The following is a 17,190-nucleotide window of genomic DNA, read 5'->3' as shown; positions in this document are numbered from 1 at the left end:
ATGAAGTATCACTTATTGTACCGAATTTCTTTTTGTCGATTGGGGAAAATTACAATACCAATTCAATTCTCAATTCTACATCGCAAAAGGGAATTTTGGAAACGTTTTCGTTAAAATGCCAAAAGACCAGAAGGTAAAATTGAACGACCTGCCTGTTTCGCATTTTGATCATTTTTTTGACAACTGTCACATGCCGTTTATCGGTCACAGTTTAGTTGTCACAACATTCAATATTCTCGTCAAAAACACGATTATTTGCATCCAAATTTTCCGCGGTCTTTGAAAGGATGTTCTGTTTTGTAAAAGGATTCGTTGTAATTACTGTTTCATGAATGAATTCACACACGTGTAGTGCCTTGCAGATCGTCAACGTAGTGATCTTGTGTGGAAAAAAAACACTCGTTATAGAAATGATGAAATTGCTCTTCTAGTAGCGAGTGCTTGGTTCAACTGAAATAAACATGAGTGATAAGAAAACGATGGCTTCGGCAATCAATACATCTTCAGCAATGGATACGACAAGAGGAACAAACAATTCCATGGATCAAGACCGAGTTGATCAGCCTCGTACGAATGATACGTGCCAAGAAAAGTTTCACAAGGTGTTAAATGCGTTTCTTAACCGAGGCTTTAAGATCAACAATGATGTCTATCTGGAGATGATTATCAGCCACCTGTCCGGCAAGTATTGTGAAGGTAGGTGAACGGTGGAAGGGTGATTCGGTATTGATTATGTTAAACATATCTCATCTTATGGATCTCTCTCATATCCATATCTTATTTACAGATCATCGGAAGCTGGTGAAATCTCCGGAAGTGTTCCAATGGCTGGAAACAATTCTAAAGCAGTGGGAAAGTGATCGTCCTCCGGCTACAGATATTGCCGCCTTCACGCTGCAGCTGCTGGGAATGATCGTGGAGAATGAGTGGGATTTTTCGCGCATACAAAACGGAAGCCGTATGTTGGATCGTTTCCAGGAGTGCATACAGGGTAATGGAAAGATGCAAAATCCTTCCATCAAGCTGGGCCATGTGCTGGTACTGAAAGCAATCTCCCGTCATGCGATGGGGATGGCCTGGATTAAGCAGTCCGGTTCTTGGCGGATCTGTCTAGATTACTACAATGGCTATCAGACAATCTATATAACACGCGAAACATCGCTGTTTATTTACGAAGTTTTGGAGCGCTTTTGCACAATGGGCGACTACGACGAGGTGAAGGAAATCGTCCGTACCATCTTGTCGCCACTAATTGATTGTGTGTGGAAAAGCCCCGAACATGACGACGCCGTACTGGTGAATGATTATCACTCACAAAAAATTATTTCTCCACTGCTGAACCTTATGCAAACGCTGTTTCGTAAAATTATCGAATCGAAACAACGCACACGGGTGGCGTACTTCATTCTCTACACGTACAAATTCGAGCGAAATCTCTGGAAGTTCACCGACACCATGCATGATCACACGTACTTGGCCAAAATTTGGCAAACGCACATTTTTGCCAACTGTGCTCGGTTGTGCACGATGGAAATTCCGACTGAAGATACATTCGCCGTAGATCTGACTTTCGATCGGTACACCATAAACTTTCTAAACTACGTAAACTTCTCCATCAGACGCGGTAACGTCCAGAACGTGATGCTGATGGCCGAAACACATCACGCTCTATGGCGCATCCTTGGCGATCGTGCTCCGGAAGAGGTGGTGTTGAAGAATCAGAGCATCCGTTTCGGCGATCAAATATTACTGCTGCAGCTCTTTCCCGTTGTGTATGAAATGCAATGCTTTGCCACGAAAGATTTGCCGGATTATATCGAAAAGTTTTGCACCCAACTGTACGACATCGCTTGCGAGTTCACCATTCGGCTGATTTACGCCTGCCGAGACATTTTCCAGGCATACAATTTGAATGTGACTGAGCTGGCGTGCAAATCCATTCAGGGTATTGTGACAACTCACAAGCTACCGCGCCCACGGGCAGTTATCGCGTTCCAAGCATTCGTTTACTTGCTGAAAGAGTTCCTTCCCGATATGTGTTGTTCGGTTGAGGAAGAAAACAGGGTCTTTGGAAAGGCGGATCTAATGCTGAGCAAACCCAATCTCCTGTCGGCGATAATCAATGGGCTTATGTCGTTGATCGAAAATTTCAAAATCACCTGGAAAGAATGCATCGAATCGACGGCGATTGTTAATTTTATGTTGAATTTGCTTTCGAATCCAAATCTTCCTTCAAGGGTAAGTAAACACAACGAAGACTTCACAGACGATCCGTACCTATGTGAAATGCTCAGATGTATCAACGCGTAAAGGCCTTGCAAGTCATTACGCCAATTAAATGAGCGGATAACTGATTATTTCTACATTCGTCCTTTTGGATAAACCAATATTATAATTCCACCGCTATACTTTCTACCTTCGCAGCTGGTCGTACTGGCGCTAAAGCTCACGCAAACCTCTATCGAACACTTTTTGGCTCCGAATCTTGCTCTGCTGATGGATAACATTTCTGGATCGGGACTAGAACACGTCGGTCACATTATATACAAACGGTTGCACGATCTCAGCTGGGAGGCCAGAGACACTGCTCTGGAGCTGCTCGCATCGATCGTCACCATTTCGGAAATCAGTAACAGCTTCGTTCGAATAATATTTGTTGTTGGTTTATAAATGTTCGGCAATTCGTACTGATTACTTTTGAATTTTAATCTATCCGTTTCAGAATTTCCCGCTTTTCAAAAGCATATTCTAGATTGTGATATCATCCCAGTGGTAGAAGCAGCAGCAAAGAACGATACCGAAGCGTACGTTCGTGCTTCGGCCCTTCGCTGTCTGACACTCATGGTCAAGATTCGTTTGCTGTGGGACCATTCCCTATCGAAGCTGTCGTTAATGGTATGAAAAACCGTTTCATTTATATGACCTAATAATATACCTTTTTGGTTACAAAATCTTACCCATCAGAATCACCTGATTGATGTGATCGACAATGAGAGTGAAGGTGTGGTTCGCCGTGAAGCAGTGAATGCGGTGAGGGAAATTTACGCTAACCACAAAATACAACCACAATGTTTGGATAGCGTGTTTTCGGTGCTGGCACACGCGGCCGCAAACGATCTGTACTGGGAAGTAAAGATCAATGCGCTTCAATTTTGGCGGCTTGTCATGTGTCGCCAATTTCAGCATCAAGGTATGATCGACGGTACCTTCCCGGCAGTAACATTCTCGAAGGAGCATAAAAAAATCGTTACACTTACCGATCGTGAAATTCAAACACGTCTTATGAAGGTACTTAATGAACTTTCGTTGCGCGGCTGTCTCGGAGTACTGCTTGCTTGTCTTGGAGACGATTGTGATCTGGGAGTGGTCAAGGAAACGATAGCAATCATAGATAAACTGATGTCACACTTGAACAAGTACAACTTTCTCGACTACTACCAGGTTCTATCTGGTACTGGAACATCTGCGAATCCGTCGGGATCGAAAGGAGAGGCTTCGGCTTCCCCGGCTAATGTCACTATACAAGGATTAGCTGTCAGTCCCACTTCACAACATGCTTCATCTACGTCCGGTAGGCTGTCTGTTATCGATACTAACTATTCGGAGGTTAAACCTCCTGAACGACCATCAATCGAAATGAATACGTCACAAAATCCGATCCATCATTCATTTGAGCAGGCTACGGTAACATCCACGGGGCAACAGAATGCCCCGGTGGCAGGTGCTATACCTCCTAGGCAACAGCGTAGAAATGATGCCGATTACAACAGTGGCAACGTTGCATGCAGCACCGCCAATGCGGATGAAATAATTGATTCTATCGTAAACCTTAACGATATGAATCTCCTGTCGGTGACTTACAACCCACATATGACGACCGTAGCGACAGCATACGGTCGCCAAACAGGGGACGATTGTGGTTGCGATGAGACGCTCCGGCATGCTGACCTTTTCCGACAGTATGCTTCCGTTAGTGCCGAAGAGTTTTTGACTCGCGTACAAACCCTTGACCTATCCGCGATCGTGGCAAGTCGACAGCAATGGCTAGAGAATACGGAAAGTTTTGGATCCCTTTTGGATGACGTTTTGTTTTCGTATTACGCGGCCGACGTAAATGATGCGGACTGTTACTGAAGGTGCTGTATGCCATCCAACCAGAATATTTCTTATTGTATTTTGTAGAAAGTTTTGGTATATTTTTATATTCCGCGGATTACTCATGTTTAATTTCATGGTTATAAAGTGGTCCAGAAGATGTAATTTTGTTAGGTGTGGCAATACACAAAAAAAACGAAAACAGTTTTTTAAAGCATCTCATGATGACAAAACGATACCGAATCAAATAACATGAAACTCAGCAAAATAATTCACTACATGGACGGGTTCTATATGATGAATAACGAATTCAGTATCGTTCAGCGAATTAAACTCGTTCAGTTTCAGAGGCTGGCCCATTTTGTGAAGAAGTAATGATGTTTATGCATCTGCCAGAAACGTTTGTAATATTGGATTGGCAAACGACGGCGTTCAGTCGTGAGCGATTTACAGGACCGTTGCAGTAAGCCAAGATCCTAGTGCCTTTGTAACGCCGGATAAGTAAGTAACGAAGTAGTCGATGCCATCATTCGGTTCCATTCCTTCTAGTTGTTGTCTGGCGATAATATACAAGCTGCTTGCATACGATTCCTTTAAAGTTAGCTATATTGATTGATTTATTCGTTTATTTGCTTACAATTATCTAATTAGTTGCAGTTACAGTCTGACCTGCTTATATAATCTTCCGCTGGTACAATGCAACAATCAAATTTTATATCAGTTCGTCATCCCTTGCGCGTTGCGTTCTCACTCAGTTTTCACTTGCCATCGATGTTTCCATTGTGTGTGCCACTACCTTGGTGATTTTTTTGTATAATCAGATTTTGATTTTATAAAAAAAATGTACGAATAACAAACATACTGAGTTTGATGAATTTATACAGCGATCGATAACGAACAGCAATTTGTATTTGATAAAATAATCAATCTGAAACGCAACCAATAAATCGCACATTCTTGTATTCTTGACGCGCATTTTATATACGCTATCCCAGTTTGTTCCCTCTGTCTAGAAGTAAAAAAGCAGCTCCTGTTCTACAAGAAAGTCTGCCTGCGTTATCGTTCTTTACTCGTTTTCCGTCGGTATTATCTACTCTGTTTGCCTTCCATTCATAGATATAATACCGTTATGGGTGGATTGGATCGTAATTCCCCACCCCCAATGGTTAATATGGATTTTCACGACTCTGATGTCTACAATGATTTAGCGACATGCGCGATTTCTTCAAATAAACTTATACAAATAGTTTCTACAGTAGTTGTGATAATACCCACCGTCTAATGTCATTCCGGGTCAACTTTTGGCTTCGAGGTGTTTTGGAGCATCGGCATAGGTGAACTTCAGGCGAAACGCTTCCGCCACTAACACTCCGATATGCGAATCCATCCAGTTGTGTGTTGGCAGGTTTTGCAGCAACAGCATGAGTCCCTGTGTTTGCGGAAGAGAACATTTGTTTCACAACTCTCATGCTCGTGTTAATGACAGGAAGTAAGAAGCTCACCTGGAAATCTTTCTCCTGAAGCAACTGTTCCCTCCAATGTAGCAAAAAGGCAGCACAAACGTAAAGTTGAAATACGGCAAAACCGTCCGACTCGGCCAAATAGGTATCCCACAGCCGGATAGTACAGTAGAGTGGCAGCTCGCGTGTAAGGAGATTGTTCATCCATCGGAAAGAAAATTGCAAATAGTCGACACCGTGCATTTGCAGATGGCGGTGTAACGTTCCTGTGACGAGCAAAGAATCATTTCGATAATTAATAACCGTGCAACAATAACCGATCGCAGGGTTTCGCACCATCGATACGCTGTATGAGTTCCTTCAGCTGGTTAACCTTTGCCTGAATACCGAGCTGTGCAAAAATGTAATTATCCTGGATGCAATCGAGAAATTTGGACAAACACCAAAACGAATCAGATTCGATGATGTCTCGCTGCTCGATGCTGAGGTCACTCAGTTGGCACTGCTCCAGATCTTTATCTATAGGGAAATACAACAAAAAAAACACATGAGTATTCAAAAAATCGTCACACACGATACTATCATGCTTTCATACCCGCTCCCACAGCTTCCTGAAGAAAAACGATAAAAAAAGGTGTTACGAGATCGTTGATTCCCTGCACATAACCCGACGCCGGATGTCGAATGGCCCAGATAAACAATATTCGCTCAAACATTTCCTGCACCAGTTTCTGCTGGAATAACGCCACATGTGGATTCATTCGTGGGACGTCAATATGGATTTGCCGGTACGTATCCTGTTGACTTTCATCTCGGCAGTCCGCATCAAAATATTGCTGTACCAGCTTCCGATAGTCGACACGCTTCCGTTCCAGTACCGTTTGACGGCGCTCTAAGCTAGTCGGAAGATAGCCGGAAAGAAGTCTCCAGGTAACGGCCCGCATTCTCCGTGGCACACCCGACCAGCTTAGCTCCTTGAGTGCGATCAGGTTTAGTAGCGGTGCCTCAAGAATGTTGCTAAACTTTTCGTACTTTGATTCACACTCCACATCCTTAGAGGCTACGTTTGAGGAGAGTTTCAACAACTGAGGTCGTCCCGGGTATGCATGAAACCGTTGACGAAGGCTGGAAAATAAAAAAACACAGGCAATATTTAATATGATGGATCACTCCGTATTTGCGCTAAGAATGAACGTTTACCGCTGATCGTTCACGTAACCCATTCCATCGCTGGACTGTTGTTGCTGCTGTTGCTGAGTTTGGATTTCTAAATTCTCTATTCGCAGTACCGCCGCCACTTGCGAACCTTTATCGCTTTGCTGTTGCTCTATTCGACCAGCGCCTGTGGATGCACTGCTTGATTCCGATATGTCCGAGCGGACGGAATTTGGTCCTTTGAGACCACTGCCTGCAGTACCACTTTTGTGGGTTTTAATCACATTTAGCGCAGCTGTCTGTGAAGCTCGTTTTGATATGCGCGTATCCACTACGCCGGAAATGATGCAAAATTCATCGTCGCCTAAATCCCACGCATCGCTGACAGAATCCTGATAGTCCTGGAAGGATGAATTTCCAGCGGATGAGCTAGATCCGATCGGTCGTCCACTTCCTAAGCGATTAGTGACTGTTGTTGGACGACCAGGAATCGTACGGCTGTTGTTGCGCCAAAAAGAGGAGGAAGTTGAACCATCGCCCGAAGTAGTAGTACTACCGGCAGTACTAGCACTGGCGCTACTGCTACTCATGTCCCCCACCCAACTAAGGGCTTAAAATGCTAAGGGCGACGGTGGACACCGCAAAACACGGGGGTCGATATTTTAAGATTTTTTTCACTAGATCGGTCGCAATTTTGGTCCAATATTTGTGACACCGTCAAAGATGGCCGTGAATGTAGATGGAAGAACATACAAATATTCAGTTTCACTTCACGCGGATGGCCTTATTGGATATCAGCAACACCAGCGAAGACAGTGCCTGTGATGGTCAATTAAACAAAGGTACGTGACGAGCAATCCACTAAGCTACAATATGAACAATTTTATCTTGTTGTCTGTTCCTTCTATTGTCACCCATTAGGGGCTGGGTCATTGTCGTACAATGTAGGGGGAGGATGCCAACGAGTTGGAGTTATCTTGTCGCAGAGTAGAGGATTGATGAACACGACCGCCACCAAGGAACTCTACGCGATTCCTCTTAACACACAGCTACGGAACCATTTATGCTACGCGTTCATTTATGAGATAACTATGCTTTGCGGTTCACGAGAAGCAATTAAATTAAAAGAAAAAAAACCCTGTAGTACAAATGCACGGCCCTGCTACGACAATTGTTTCGGCAAATTGTTTCAAACGAAACAATGTTTTTTGCTTTCTTTTTTTCTATTTTGGCATTCCATCGTCATTTGACAGTTATTCGTACAGATGCGTTTATACCGTACAGTTGAACATGCGCTACCATTCCGGAACACGCGTAGAATCCCTGCTCGGTAGACGTTCGCGCCAACAGTGCGGACATAATTTTCTAAAATAAAATTACCAATTGTTTGATTTTACTACCTAACCGATCACTAATATCGACTGCCCACCGTATGTAACCTCTTCCTGAACGAAATGCGAAGACCATTTTATGTATCCTTTGTATTTTATTTAAAAGCAATTTAATAGTTCAACTAGAACCATACAGAGTTTACGAACCAAGTGTCAGGGTGTCAGGGACGACATAACTATAATTTAATCAATCTAATCCCTACGTTTCTTGCGGTCCTTATCGCGGCTACTGCTGCTGCCACTAGCTCCGGCGGAAGAGTCTTCTTTCCGTTTCGGTGCTTTCTTGGCCATTGACAAGAACTGATCCAAACCAAATGGATCTTCCTCTTTTTCGAACTGCACCGGACCCTGGCGAACGGTTTGCGCATTGCGATCTGTGCCACTGAACTCTTTATCGGGAACGAACCTGTTGGTGTTTACGATCTTATCCAGATCCGCACCGTATGCGTCGTTATCGATTGCTTTGCTTGGCCGATACAAATGCTGACCGAGCGTGCCAGATTCGCGCCAAGGCTTGTCGTAAACGTTGTAAGCTTCGTCATCTCCGTATCCAGAGTCCATACCTTTGGAGGTATTGAATAGACGCTGATCGAATTGCGATTCGCCTGCTAGATTAGTTTTGGCCGGCATTCCTAATGCAATCTGTTCCGAAATATCTCGTTCCCGTTCTCGCTGCAATTTGGAACGCTTCTCCGGTGCTGCTCGTGCAAGGTTACGATCACGAGCTCGCTCACGATGTCTTTCAGCACGAATTTCATCTCGCTCACGTAAGTCGGTTGTGGTTGATCCTCCAGCGGTGGTCTCGTTAGCTGCATCTGGATGACGAATGCCTGCTCGTTCGTCACGCGCCCTCTGCGCCATCTGACGAAGCATGTCCTCCTTCTTCTCTTTTTCCTTTTGAGCCAATTTCTTCTCGAGTTGGGCTCGAGCCTCCACGGCCTCACGTGCCTTACGATCGGCGATGTAGAGCGCCTCGGCCATTTTGGCAAACTTTTCGTTAATGTGCACCTGTTGCAATCCACGTCCATCAGCAGCCAAACGTTTATCCAGTGGAATGGTATAGCCCTTTGCGTTTTTCCAGTTTGATATACAAGGTGGAACTTTCCATTCCTTTTGCTCCTTGACAGTGACTTTTCTGGTGGGAGAGTGAAGCACTGGTGCTGGCGGTGACGGTGGCCCTCGAGGAATCTTTTTGTTGATTCGGAAACGAGGTGGTTCCATCGGATCAACTTGAGCTTCCACCATGCGAATGATGCGCTGCTTTGCTCCAGAATTGAATGCATCACCCTGCTGAGAGGGCGTGTAGCGAATGTACTGTGCTGGTGCTTGTTTTTCAGCGGCTCTCACCGGCATAGCCGATACGATCTTTTGGTTGGTCAACTTTTCCAACGCTTTACGGGTATTTTCGGTTATTTCGTTAATAGCTTCTTGGTCGGGCAATTGCAGTTCTTCCGAGTCTTCTGCCAATACTTCGGCCGGAAGTAATTGATTTATATTAGAGTACACAATCTTATCCTTCGAATGGCCCTGCCGAGCAATTGCATCATACTTTACTTTTCCTGTTTGGTCTAACTGCACCGCGAGTGCATTTGATTTTTTGGATGCATTTCCGGGAGCACCCATGCCTATAATCAAACGAATAAGTGGATTGTAAATGGTCGTAACATCAACGGTACTCCGTTAATCATTCTTATCCTTTCTCACCTAACGGGTACTGTGCAACGTGAATCTCCGGAAAGGCGCCTCCATCGCCGAAATCAGCATCAGTGCGGGGTATCCAACCCTTGCGTTGTCCGTATGGAGGAGCTGCGACCTTGGCACTTACCAATGCGCCCATTGACGGTGTTTTCATTTTGCGTTCATCGTCCCGATCCCAGACGGGATTCAATGGGGCTGGCAAAACAGTGGACAGCGACATGCTTGCGGCGTTAATCTGTTCGCATATGGTCTGAAATGAGAACAACCTGACCACCACGGAAAAAAACAAAAGTAATGCACACAGAAATTTCTGCTTTTGCGACGCTGGGCCTTTTTCTGTTGATGTGAAAAAGAAAATGTCGTCTTGACAGCTAGCAATTCTATTGGAATTGACGTTGATGACAGTCCAAGATTGAAGGCGTTTATAGCGATAGGTATTGTTCTCATTAGTACAGAGGGACTGAATTGAACAAACGAAACAACACAAAAAGAGTTTTGCAATTAAAACCGCTGGTATTAAGGTAAGGATTTTCTAGTAATCATGCTTTTGGTTGCATATTCCACCATCAGCGGTTGTGGAACATCTCTTTCTGCCGAATATTCCCTCCACGGAATGTCATGTTGAGTTCTTCAATGATTCCGGGTTTTCGACAGTCGTGCAGCGTCGTCCACTTTGCCTCTGCTTCCTTCTTCCTATCCGATTGTGTGTCCGATTGACGATTGGTGTGGATTAGGTCGGTTTTGATGCTGACAAAACGTTTTCCCAGCACTCTTTATCGTTATCCATTGTCCGTAGTTTCGCAATATCTAGTGCTGTTTACTACGCATAACAGCATCCCAAACACATATTGTGGAAGGTGAGCTAGACGGACACATAAAGCGTGAGGACAGCTCCTGGAAGTTTCCACCATCAAGACCTAAGGGCACAACATATATTACCGAATGGCTAATGTTGAAAGTAAGTTTGGCATATTGCAGGACCGAAAAGCGCGTGATTTTTGCAGGTATCCCTAGTGTGCAGCGTTGAGGAAAGTTCAATAATATTGGTGATTTGATGTAGTACTTCTGAATCAATCAAAAAGGCTCAGAATCAGTGTTGCTTGTGATTGTTTGCATTCAATGTTTTCATGCGACGGTTTCGTTGTTTCCTGCTTCTCTTCTGTACAGGAGAAGACAACATGTTGAACGAGGAGCAAGAATCATCCCAATCCAACAGTAGCAATGGCTCGAGCAGTGTTGTTCAGCCGTCCAGCTTCCAGCTGAAATCAAGCGTCCTTAGACAGTCTAACTTCGGTGGAGCATCGTTTCTTGGTGGAGGTGGATCTTCATCCAGCAATAGCATATCATCGTCACCTTCACTTGCCGGCTCCGTCGGTGGAGGTGCAAGCTTGGGAAACAGTTTTAACCTGAAGCCAAGCGTGCTAAAACCATCACAGCTTACCTTTGGCGGAATCGGAGGTTTCAAAGAAGGCAACGGTGCTGCAGACAAGAATGGTAACGATTCGGCGGGTATCGCTTCCACAAACCCTTTCCTGAAGACGCAATTCAGTGAAGACGAACCTTCGGAGGCAGATGCAAAAGCTAATTCGGCTGAAAGTAGCAAATCGGCTGTTGAAAAGGACGGTGAGAACAGTACGAACAGCAACAATATCGATCCGTTGGCAAAGTTAAAGAGTGCCTCCCTCCCAAAATCGAATCTGTTCGCAAACGTTAAAAAATCGGCGCTCAGTGAAGCTTCGTGCGGTTTTGTTTTTGGTCAGAATGTGCACGAACGCGTGACAGGCGAAAATCTTAACAACGCAAGCGGCAACAATCTTCCGACCACTGGCTTTTCATTCGCCACCAGCGTTGCAGCAACGGTGGGCGAAACTGGTTCGGGCGGCACGGCCAATACGGCCAGTGTAGCAACAAATGCAACTGGCACCACACCCGGAAAGGAAGGATCAGACTCATCCGATGGCAGTAGCAGGGAGCCAAAGGATCGCGAAAGCCTGGAAGAAGCGGCCCGTCGGTATGAAGAGAGCCGGGGAGCACTGAAGCGCAAATATGAAGAGGTAGAAACAATCACTGGCGAAGAAGATGAACGGAATGTGGTGGAAATCAACTGCAAGCTGTTTGCGTTTGCCAAGTCAAACTGGGAGGAACGTGGCCATGGCACGCTGAGACTTAACGACAAAGACAACAATGAATCTCGTGTTGTGTTTCGGCAGTCCGGAAATCTACGTGTATTGATCAACACTAAGGTAGGTTAAAAGAACAATATGCTATTAGCGTTTGATTTACGAAGTGAAACTGTTTCTATGTGGAAAATAGTTCACTGTAAAAAACATAAAGCAAGCTTTTGCCATTCAAGTGCTGATAAAACAAAGCATCCTTTGTCGTAAAAAAATGTTCACGAGGCATCGTCTTTGTTGCAAACCTTTCACTAAATAGAATCGCCCACTAACCTTTCTTTTCGATTATCATACAACATTTATTTAATTTACGTTTATTAACATTAACTGAACGGTACTAGCCAAAGTATAATCGATCTTCGTTACGGAAGCGATTGAATAGAAATTAAAGCTCAGTTCGATGTTTCAGGTGTGGGCTGGAATGGTAGCCCAACAACCGAGTCAAAAAAGTTTGCGTCTAACAGCTATTGATAGCACGGGACAGATCAAAGTCTTTCTTGTGATGGTAAGTATTTTGTGCATAAAGCTTCATGAAATACGTGCGAAATGCTGAAAATATTCCTTCTATTTTAATACAGTCCCGCCCAGATGTGATTACGAAACTCCACAAAGAACTTTCGAAGCGCATCGAAACGGCAAAACAAACGGCCGAAATGGAAGCAGCGAAGGAAAACAAGGACGATAATAAAACCGTAATTCCCGTCGATCCCTCCTGCATAGATGGCGCAGAAACGGACGATGGTTCCACAATACCTGTACCGGTGGACGCAGATACGGATGAGCCGAGTTTGAAGAAACGGGCTAGCATAACGTCACCGCCATCCTCTTAAAGAAGAACTGCACTGTACGCGTACTGATTGGTGTAGCGTATTCTGACCGCTTATTTTCTTACTTTCACGTACTATCAATGTCGTTTTTCTCTAATGCATCTCTGAACGATTTCCTAATGCTAAGATAATACGATCACTTCGTACGGTTCCTTGAACGTGTTATTTTGTTTTGGTTTATTCTAAACATACGCCACTGGTAAATTCTCGTCGTTAGTTTCAAAGAAGATATGAATGTCAGTCACATGAGATAAGGACTGAGCTGACAGTTGATTAGAGGCGGAGGCTTTACGAGGTGTTAGGAGCAAGCGTGAAAAAACAATTCAATACACTAAAATGGACGGATATCTAATATAAATTAAATTAATCAGACCTTCTCTAAATGGATGGCATGGAAGCGAGGAAAGCAATACACTGCTACGTACGATCTACTGGTACGATGAAAACCGATCAACAAACGGAATACCTAATTATTTTGTGGTGTAGAGAAGATCATTTACCTGTTGTGAAAATGTAGATCATACTGGTAGAGCAAATATCGTGAGAAACAAAAACGCACTTTTAGATACGGTACGCACGAAAAAAACAAAATACAATTATTGTGGCAATGTTTTGTAAAATGGAACAAGTGGACTCAGTTTCGCGTTTTTTTTTTGTTATCTTTGGTAATTGTTTTCAAGAAGTTCTACTGTAAAACATTTTAACCTGCCGTGCTAGACAACCCGAAACTAGCGAAGAACGAAAACGTATTTAGTACAGCTTAATTATAGAACTTGGATAGAACGGTGCGCAGTGTGCAAACCTAACTGAATGGATTCATCTTACGACAGATGGAAGGAGAAGCTTGTGATTGTAGAATTGGAAAAGTGCTATCCTGATTTTGGGCCGGATTGCAGCAAAACGTTTCTTTTGTAAGGTTTACCGGCGTTTATGAACGTTCATGTGTTCACAGTCGTGTCGTAGAAGAATAGGAGTGTTATTCTGCTGTTTAATTGGTCAATAAGGAGATGCACTGTTTGTGATCTTGATCCTTTTTGTGTATCAGGGTTTTACTAAACTGCGTCTGCAACAGGGTCTTTTAATACTTTATATTTCTTTATTTGGATTTACTCTCGTCGACGGCCAAGATCGTTTTGAGATCTGAGGGAAACGAGCTGGAATATTAGTAACGTAGCGGCGATCCCGCACTACTGTAAAATTATTTTTTGTAGACCACCGTTAATTACTGCATACGTTATACATAATTTCTTTGAATGCAAACAAACCAAGCACTCATTAGGTGTTACTGATTTATATAACAACCCCTGAACCAATTCTAGAAACATACAGCAACAAACACATGGATAAAGAGAAATAAAGAAATGTATTAAATGAATTGTTGTCCAAGAAGTTGGCACAAGAAGTAAGAAGCGTACCTGTGTATGGTGTCCCGTTTAGGCGGTCATTTCTTTCTGAAAGATAGTCTAACATGGAGGATATTTGCCTTTACAGCAGGCGTTTATTGAGCATTTGTGCTATATGATAAAGACCTACACCATCATTTTGCATCATTCGATGTCGAGGCGTTTGGGGAAGTATAAGAAGATAGATCTACATTTATTGTCATACACGCACGTACATATATATTCTTGTTTTTTTTTTTGTATTACTGAGCTAAACGCTACGTGGACATGAGCAAATGAAAAAAAAAAACGAATTTGCCTAACTTGATCAGAGAAATCTCATTGAGAAATATGGCAAGTGGAGTGTATGAGTCGTATAATGTGAGAAACAAATGCAATATTGGAAATCCGAATGGCAAAGCTCATTGTACTATATGCAATACAACACGAATCTCGGCTACAGGTGTCCAACAAACACAAAACGACGATAGCTGCCTGGCTGCTTACAGACCCTTGTTGTAGTACACGACATCAAGTTCGGGACGTTCTTTGCGTAGCTTCTCACGCATATCCTCCTCGAGACTGGCCACATTAATCGAAGCCTTTTGACTGAACAGCGCACAGCAAAGTGGCGTCGCGAACGTGAGACATAAACCACAGAACAGTGTCTGTATCGGTGCATTCGCCCACGGGAATCGGCGTAGAAAGCCTCGTTTTTCCAACGTGTTCATCAGCACCGGGGTGAAAACTGTGGAGAGGGTTGTAAGGAAGAAATTGTGTAAAACAGTATCCTTTCATGCAAAATCCAGCAAAAGTATTACCCATTCCAGGCATTGCCATCAGGATACGACTGAAAGTGACGGCGGATATTCCTTCCGTTGCTGCTCGGACCGATTGACCCAGTTCATTGCCGTCCTTATCCAGCAGCGTCACACCGTTTTTGATTTCTCTATACAATAAGGAAAATTCAAAGGGTAAACGCATATTCCCCACATTTGTTGCTTCTTAGTTCCCTGTGGTCTACTGCTAAAGTATGGCACTAATATGGCAAACGCATGTGGACAAAAAAGAATTCGGTTCTTTTTTTGATTCATAAATAACGACGAATCTTTCAATGTCAACACACATTGTCACCACCATTCCCCAATACGCTCCTGCTACCCTAATGCGAACCTACAACCACATGAGCCGATTCGCGTCATTAGTGGTTCTATTTTTGAATTCCCTTTACGTGGTCCCTGCTTTCCACAGCGTTTGTCGCAAGGAGTCAAAGTGGAGCAACTGAGTAAAAGCCAAACGAAGCACCACATGTTGTGTGCTCAGCGATATTTGATGCAACAACGTTAACAACCCTTGGCAATACTTACTGTATGCGCATCAGCGGAATGTTAATGCAATTGGCTGCGGCTACAGCGGCAAGCGGCACGAGACGTCCTACAAGCGGAGGAGCATTCTAAAGTGGGGGAAACAAGACGGACGGGTGCAAGAAATGATCAGAATTTGCTCATGCTCAACAGATGCGCCCGGGTACATGCCAAAACCTTGCAGGGAATCCCCCAGATGACGGATGACGAATAAAATAGAATGCTACCTACCCGTACTAGACGATTCAACGAAAGTGCAGTCACCAGGGCGCCACCTGTTGCCATGCAGTACGAGGTTAGCAGCTGCTCCTGGCTAATAGGTGACGCACCGGAACGGTTCGTGTAGTTGACCACGGCATTGAACGACTGGTTGAACCACTGCCAGAAGATGACGGCGGGCGTCGACTTGTAGAACGTCATCATGCATCCAGTGATGGTCATGTTCATTGGGACTTGTGCCGACATGCGGCCGACGAGCAACATCTTCTCCCCCGTATCCGGATGGAAAGCACTGTCGTACAAATATTTGGCGCTCCATAGCTCATCGACACTGCTGACATCTGGGACGGGTTTACCGGCGCTAGGCAGGGCGGAAAAGGGAGTAAAAAAAAAGCAAAGCAGAATGCATGCATTAAGGGTATGGAACAGAATACGCACTGGTAGGTGGTGCTGACTTCTAAAGCAAGAGGTCAGGCACTGTAGAGGTTCGTTACCGATAGTCGCGCACAATTCGGGCGGCCCGGTCTAGCTGCTCCTCCGTGGCGAACACATTCAACGGATTGGTCACGATAAGAAAATGCTTGGCACGATTAAGGTAGGTACTTTGGTCGTAGCGCGGTTCGTCTAGATTAACGCGAGGTAGTTCGATTGCCATGGTAACTGGTTACAAGTACCGACTGATGATTATGTAAGCTCGATAGGTGACCACTGGATGGTGAGTGGGAGGGTCCTTGTAGGCCTCGCTAGGTTACCTTCTGCAAAACAGAACCGAGTTGTGGCGCACGCTTTTCGGTTCTCACACCTTTCGAAGCGGATCCCGTTGAAACACTAACGACGTTTCACTGCGGTCAAAGTTGCGGCTCACTCTTGGACTGGACGAATCAAGCTCTTCACTACCATTCACTGATAAGCCCGAGTGTTACGGAAGCCTAGGTACAACGATTCCAATGGCACACACACGACCATGCCTCATAAAGAAACATTAAATTAGCATTTCGAACACAAATGTGGACCCGGCGACTACGGTTGTAAAGTTGTTCTACGCCGAAGGGGATGGTGAACAAGATGGACAGCTTCTGATTTCGTGCCCGGATAGTCTAGTAGCGATTGTTTTTGCTATCAGTTGTGTAGGGGTTCGGTCTGTTGTTTTTTTGCTCATCGATTTGACAGATTATGGTGGGAGAAAATGCTACGAAAGATAGGAAAATACACTTTTTTTTTAAATTACACAAAAAAACAGGGTAAACCTGTTTCATTCATTTCGACCGAATACTATTCAAATTTTCGCAAAGGCATGCGATTGCAGTTCTTTTTAAAAATACTTTAGGTCCCTCTAAACGAAGCGCAAAATTCATTAACGAACTATTTGACAGAAGGAAAATGCGTGACGCGCAATCACGCAGTGCGCACATACTTATGGTTCTA

The 17,190-nt window shown here is 44.2% G+C and overlaps 5 protein-coding genes across 6 annotated transcripts; 2 read left to right on the top strand and 3 right to left on the bottom strand.

Moving 5' to 3' along the window:
• The first annotated feature begins 298 nt into the window (after window positions 1–298).
• Window positions 299–4,274, top strand: LOC128310048 (uncharacterized). The gene is made up of 5 exons (XM_053046584.1): window positions 299–696; window positions 788–2,238; window positions 2,425–2,629; window positions 2,723–2,895; window positions 2,965–4,274. The coding sequence occupies exons 1-5, from the start codon at window positions 462–464 to the stop codon at window positions 4,132–4,134; spliced, it is 3,234 nt and encodes a 1,077-aa protein (XP_052902544.1). The 5' UTR covers window positions 299–461; the 3' UTR covers window positions 4,135–4,274.
• A 428-nt stretch (window positions 4,275–4,702) lies between these two features.
• Window positions 4,703–7,740, bottom strand: LOC128310648 (TBC1 domain family member 22B). Its single transcript, XM_053047340.1, has 5 exons — window positions 6,756–7,740; window positions 6,151–6,680; window positions 5,892–6,074; window positions 5,598–5,821; window positions 4,703–5,524 (listed from the first exon to the last, which is right to left on the bottom strand). Exons 1-5 carry the CDS (start codon window positions 7,298–7,300, stop codon window positions 5,390–5,392), a joined length of 1,617 nt encoding a protein of 538 aa, XP_052903300.1. The 5' UTR covers window positions 7,301–7,740; the 3' UTR covers window positions 4,703–5,389.
• A 442-nt stretch (window positions 7,741–8,182) lies between these two features.
• Window positions 8,183–10,131, bottom strand: LOC128310662 (puff-specific protein Bx42). Its single transcript, XM_053047359.1, has 2 exons — window positions 9,806–10,131; window positions 8,183–9,726 (listed from the first exon to the last, which is right to left on the bottom strand). The coding sequence occupies exons 1-2, from the start codon at window positions 10,017–10,019 to the stop codon at window positions 8,294–8,296; spliced, it is 1,647 nt and encodes a 548-aa protein (XP_052903319.1). The 5' UTR covers window positions 10,020–10,131; the 3' UTR covers window positions 8,183–8,293.
• Window positions 10,132–10,253: 122 nt separating this feature from the next.
• LOC128310430 (ran-binding protein 3) lies at window positions 10,254–14,380 on the top strand. Of its 2 annotated transcripts, none has more exons than XM_053047070.1 (4): window positions 10,254–10,320; window positions 10,967–12,042; window positions 12,383–12,478; window positions 12,552–14,380. In XM_053047070.1, exons 2-4 carry the CDS (start codon window positions 10,978–10,980, stop codon window positions 12,801–12,803), a joined length of 1,413 nt encoding a protein of 470 aa, XP_052903030.1. In that variant the 5' UTR covers window positions 10,254–10,320; window positions 10,967–10,977; the 3' UTR covers window positions 12,804–14,380. The 2 variants fall into 2 exon arrangements, with proteins under 2 accessions (XP_052903030.1, XP_052903029.1); XM_053047069.1 differs by lacking the exon at window positions 10,254–10,320 and adding an exon at window positions 10,521–10,757.
• LOC128310431 (sideroflexin-1-3) lies at window positions 14,285–16,926 on the bottom strand. The gene is made up of 5 exons (XM_053047072.1): window positions 16,260–16,926; window positions 15,778–16,126; window positions 15,550–15,635; window positions 15,004–15,131; window positions 14,285–14,930 (listed from the first exon to the last, which is right to left on the bottom strand). Exons 1-5 carry the CDS (start codon window positions 16,418–16,420, stop codon window positions 14,686–14,688), a joined length of 969 nt encoding a protein of 322 aa, XP_052903032.1. The 5' UTR covers window positions 16,421–16,926; the 3' UTR covers window positions 14,285–14,685.
• Between the last annotated feature and the right edge of the window lie 264 nt (window positions 16,927–17,190).

Source organism: Anopheles moucheti, chromosome 2 (genome assembly GCF_943734755.1).
Source record: "Anopheles moucheti chromosome 2, idAnoMoucSN_F20_07, whole genome shotgun sequence".
Lineage (NCBI taxonomy): Eukaryota > Metazoa > Arthropoda > Insecta > Diptera > Culicidae > Anopheles > Anopheles moucheti.
This window is presented reverse-complemented; position numbering and strand designations above follow the sequence as displayed.

What these genes read in the sequence shown, in the direction of transcription:
- LOC128310048 (XM_053046584.1), top strand. Translation starts at nt 462, where the DNA reads ATGAGTGATAAGAAAACGATGGCTTCGGCAATCAATACATCTTCAGCA. An exon ending in GTCCGGCAAGTATTGTGAAG is followed by an intron (nt 697 to 787) that starts GTAGGTGAACGG and finishes TCTTATTTACAG; the next exon opens with ATCATCGGAAGCTGGTGAAA. An exon ending in TATCGAAGCTGTCGTTAATG is followed by an intron (nt 2,896 to 2,964) that starts GTATGAAAAACC and finishes CTTACCCATCAG; the next exon opens with AATCACCTGATTGATGTGAT.
- LOC128310648 (XM_053047340.1), bottom strand. Translation starts at nt 7,300, where the DNA reads ATGAGTAGCAGTAGCGCCAGTGCTAGTACTGCCGGTAGTACTACTACT. An exon ending in TCAGGAAGCTGTGGGAGCGG is followed by an intron (nt 6,075 to 6,150) that starts GTATGAAAGCAT and finishes ATTTCCCTATAG; the next exon opens with ATAAAGATCTGGAGCAGTGC. An exon ending in ACTCATACAGCGTATCGATG is followed by an intron (nt 5,822 to 5,891) that starts GTGCGAAACCCT and finishes TGCTCGTCACAG; the next exon opens with GAACGTTACACCGCCATCTG.
- LOC128310662 (XM_053047359.1), bottom strand. Translation starts at nt 10,019, where the DNA reads ATGTCGCTGTCCACTGTTTTGCCAGCCCCATTGAATCCCGTCTGGGAT. An exon ending in CGTTGCACAGTACCCGTTAG is followed by an intron (nt 9,727 to 9,805) that starts GTGAGAAAGGAT and finishes GTTTGATTATAG; the next exon opens with GCATGGGTGCTCCCGGAAAT.
- LOC128310430 (XM_053047069.1), top strand. An exon ending in GTGTATTGATCAACACTAAG is followed by an intron (nt 12,043 to 12,382) that starts GTAGGTTAAAAG and finishes TCGATGTTTCAG; the next exon opens with GTGTGGGCTGGAATGGTAGC. An exon ending in TCAAAGTCTTTCTTGTGATG is followed by an intron (nt 12,479 to 12,551) that starts GTAAGTATTTTG and finishes ATTTTAATACAG; the next exon opens with TCCCGCCCAGATGTGATTAC.
- LOC128310431 (XM_053047072.1), bottom strand. Translation starts at nt 16,420, where the DNA reads ATGGCAATCGAACTACCTCGCGTTAATCTAGACGAACCGCGCTACGAC. An exon ending in CGTTGAATCGTCTAGTACGG is followed by an intron (nt 15,636 to 15,777) that starts GTAGGTAGCATT and finishes CCCCCACTTTAG; the next exon opens with AATGCTCCTCCGCTTGTAGG. An exon ending in GATGGCAATGCCTGGAATGG is followed by an intron (nt 14,931 to 15,003) that starts GTAATACTTTTG and finishes CCCTCTCCACAG; the next exon opens with TTTTCACCCCGGTGCTGATG.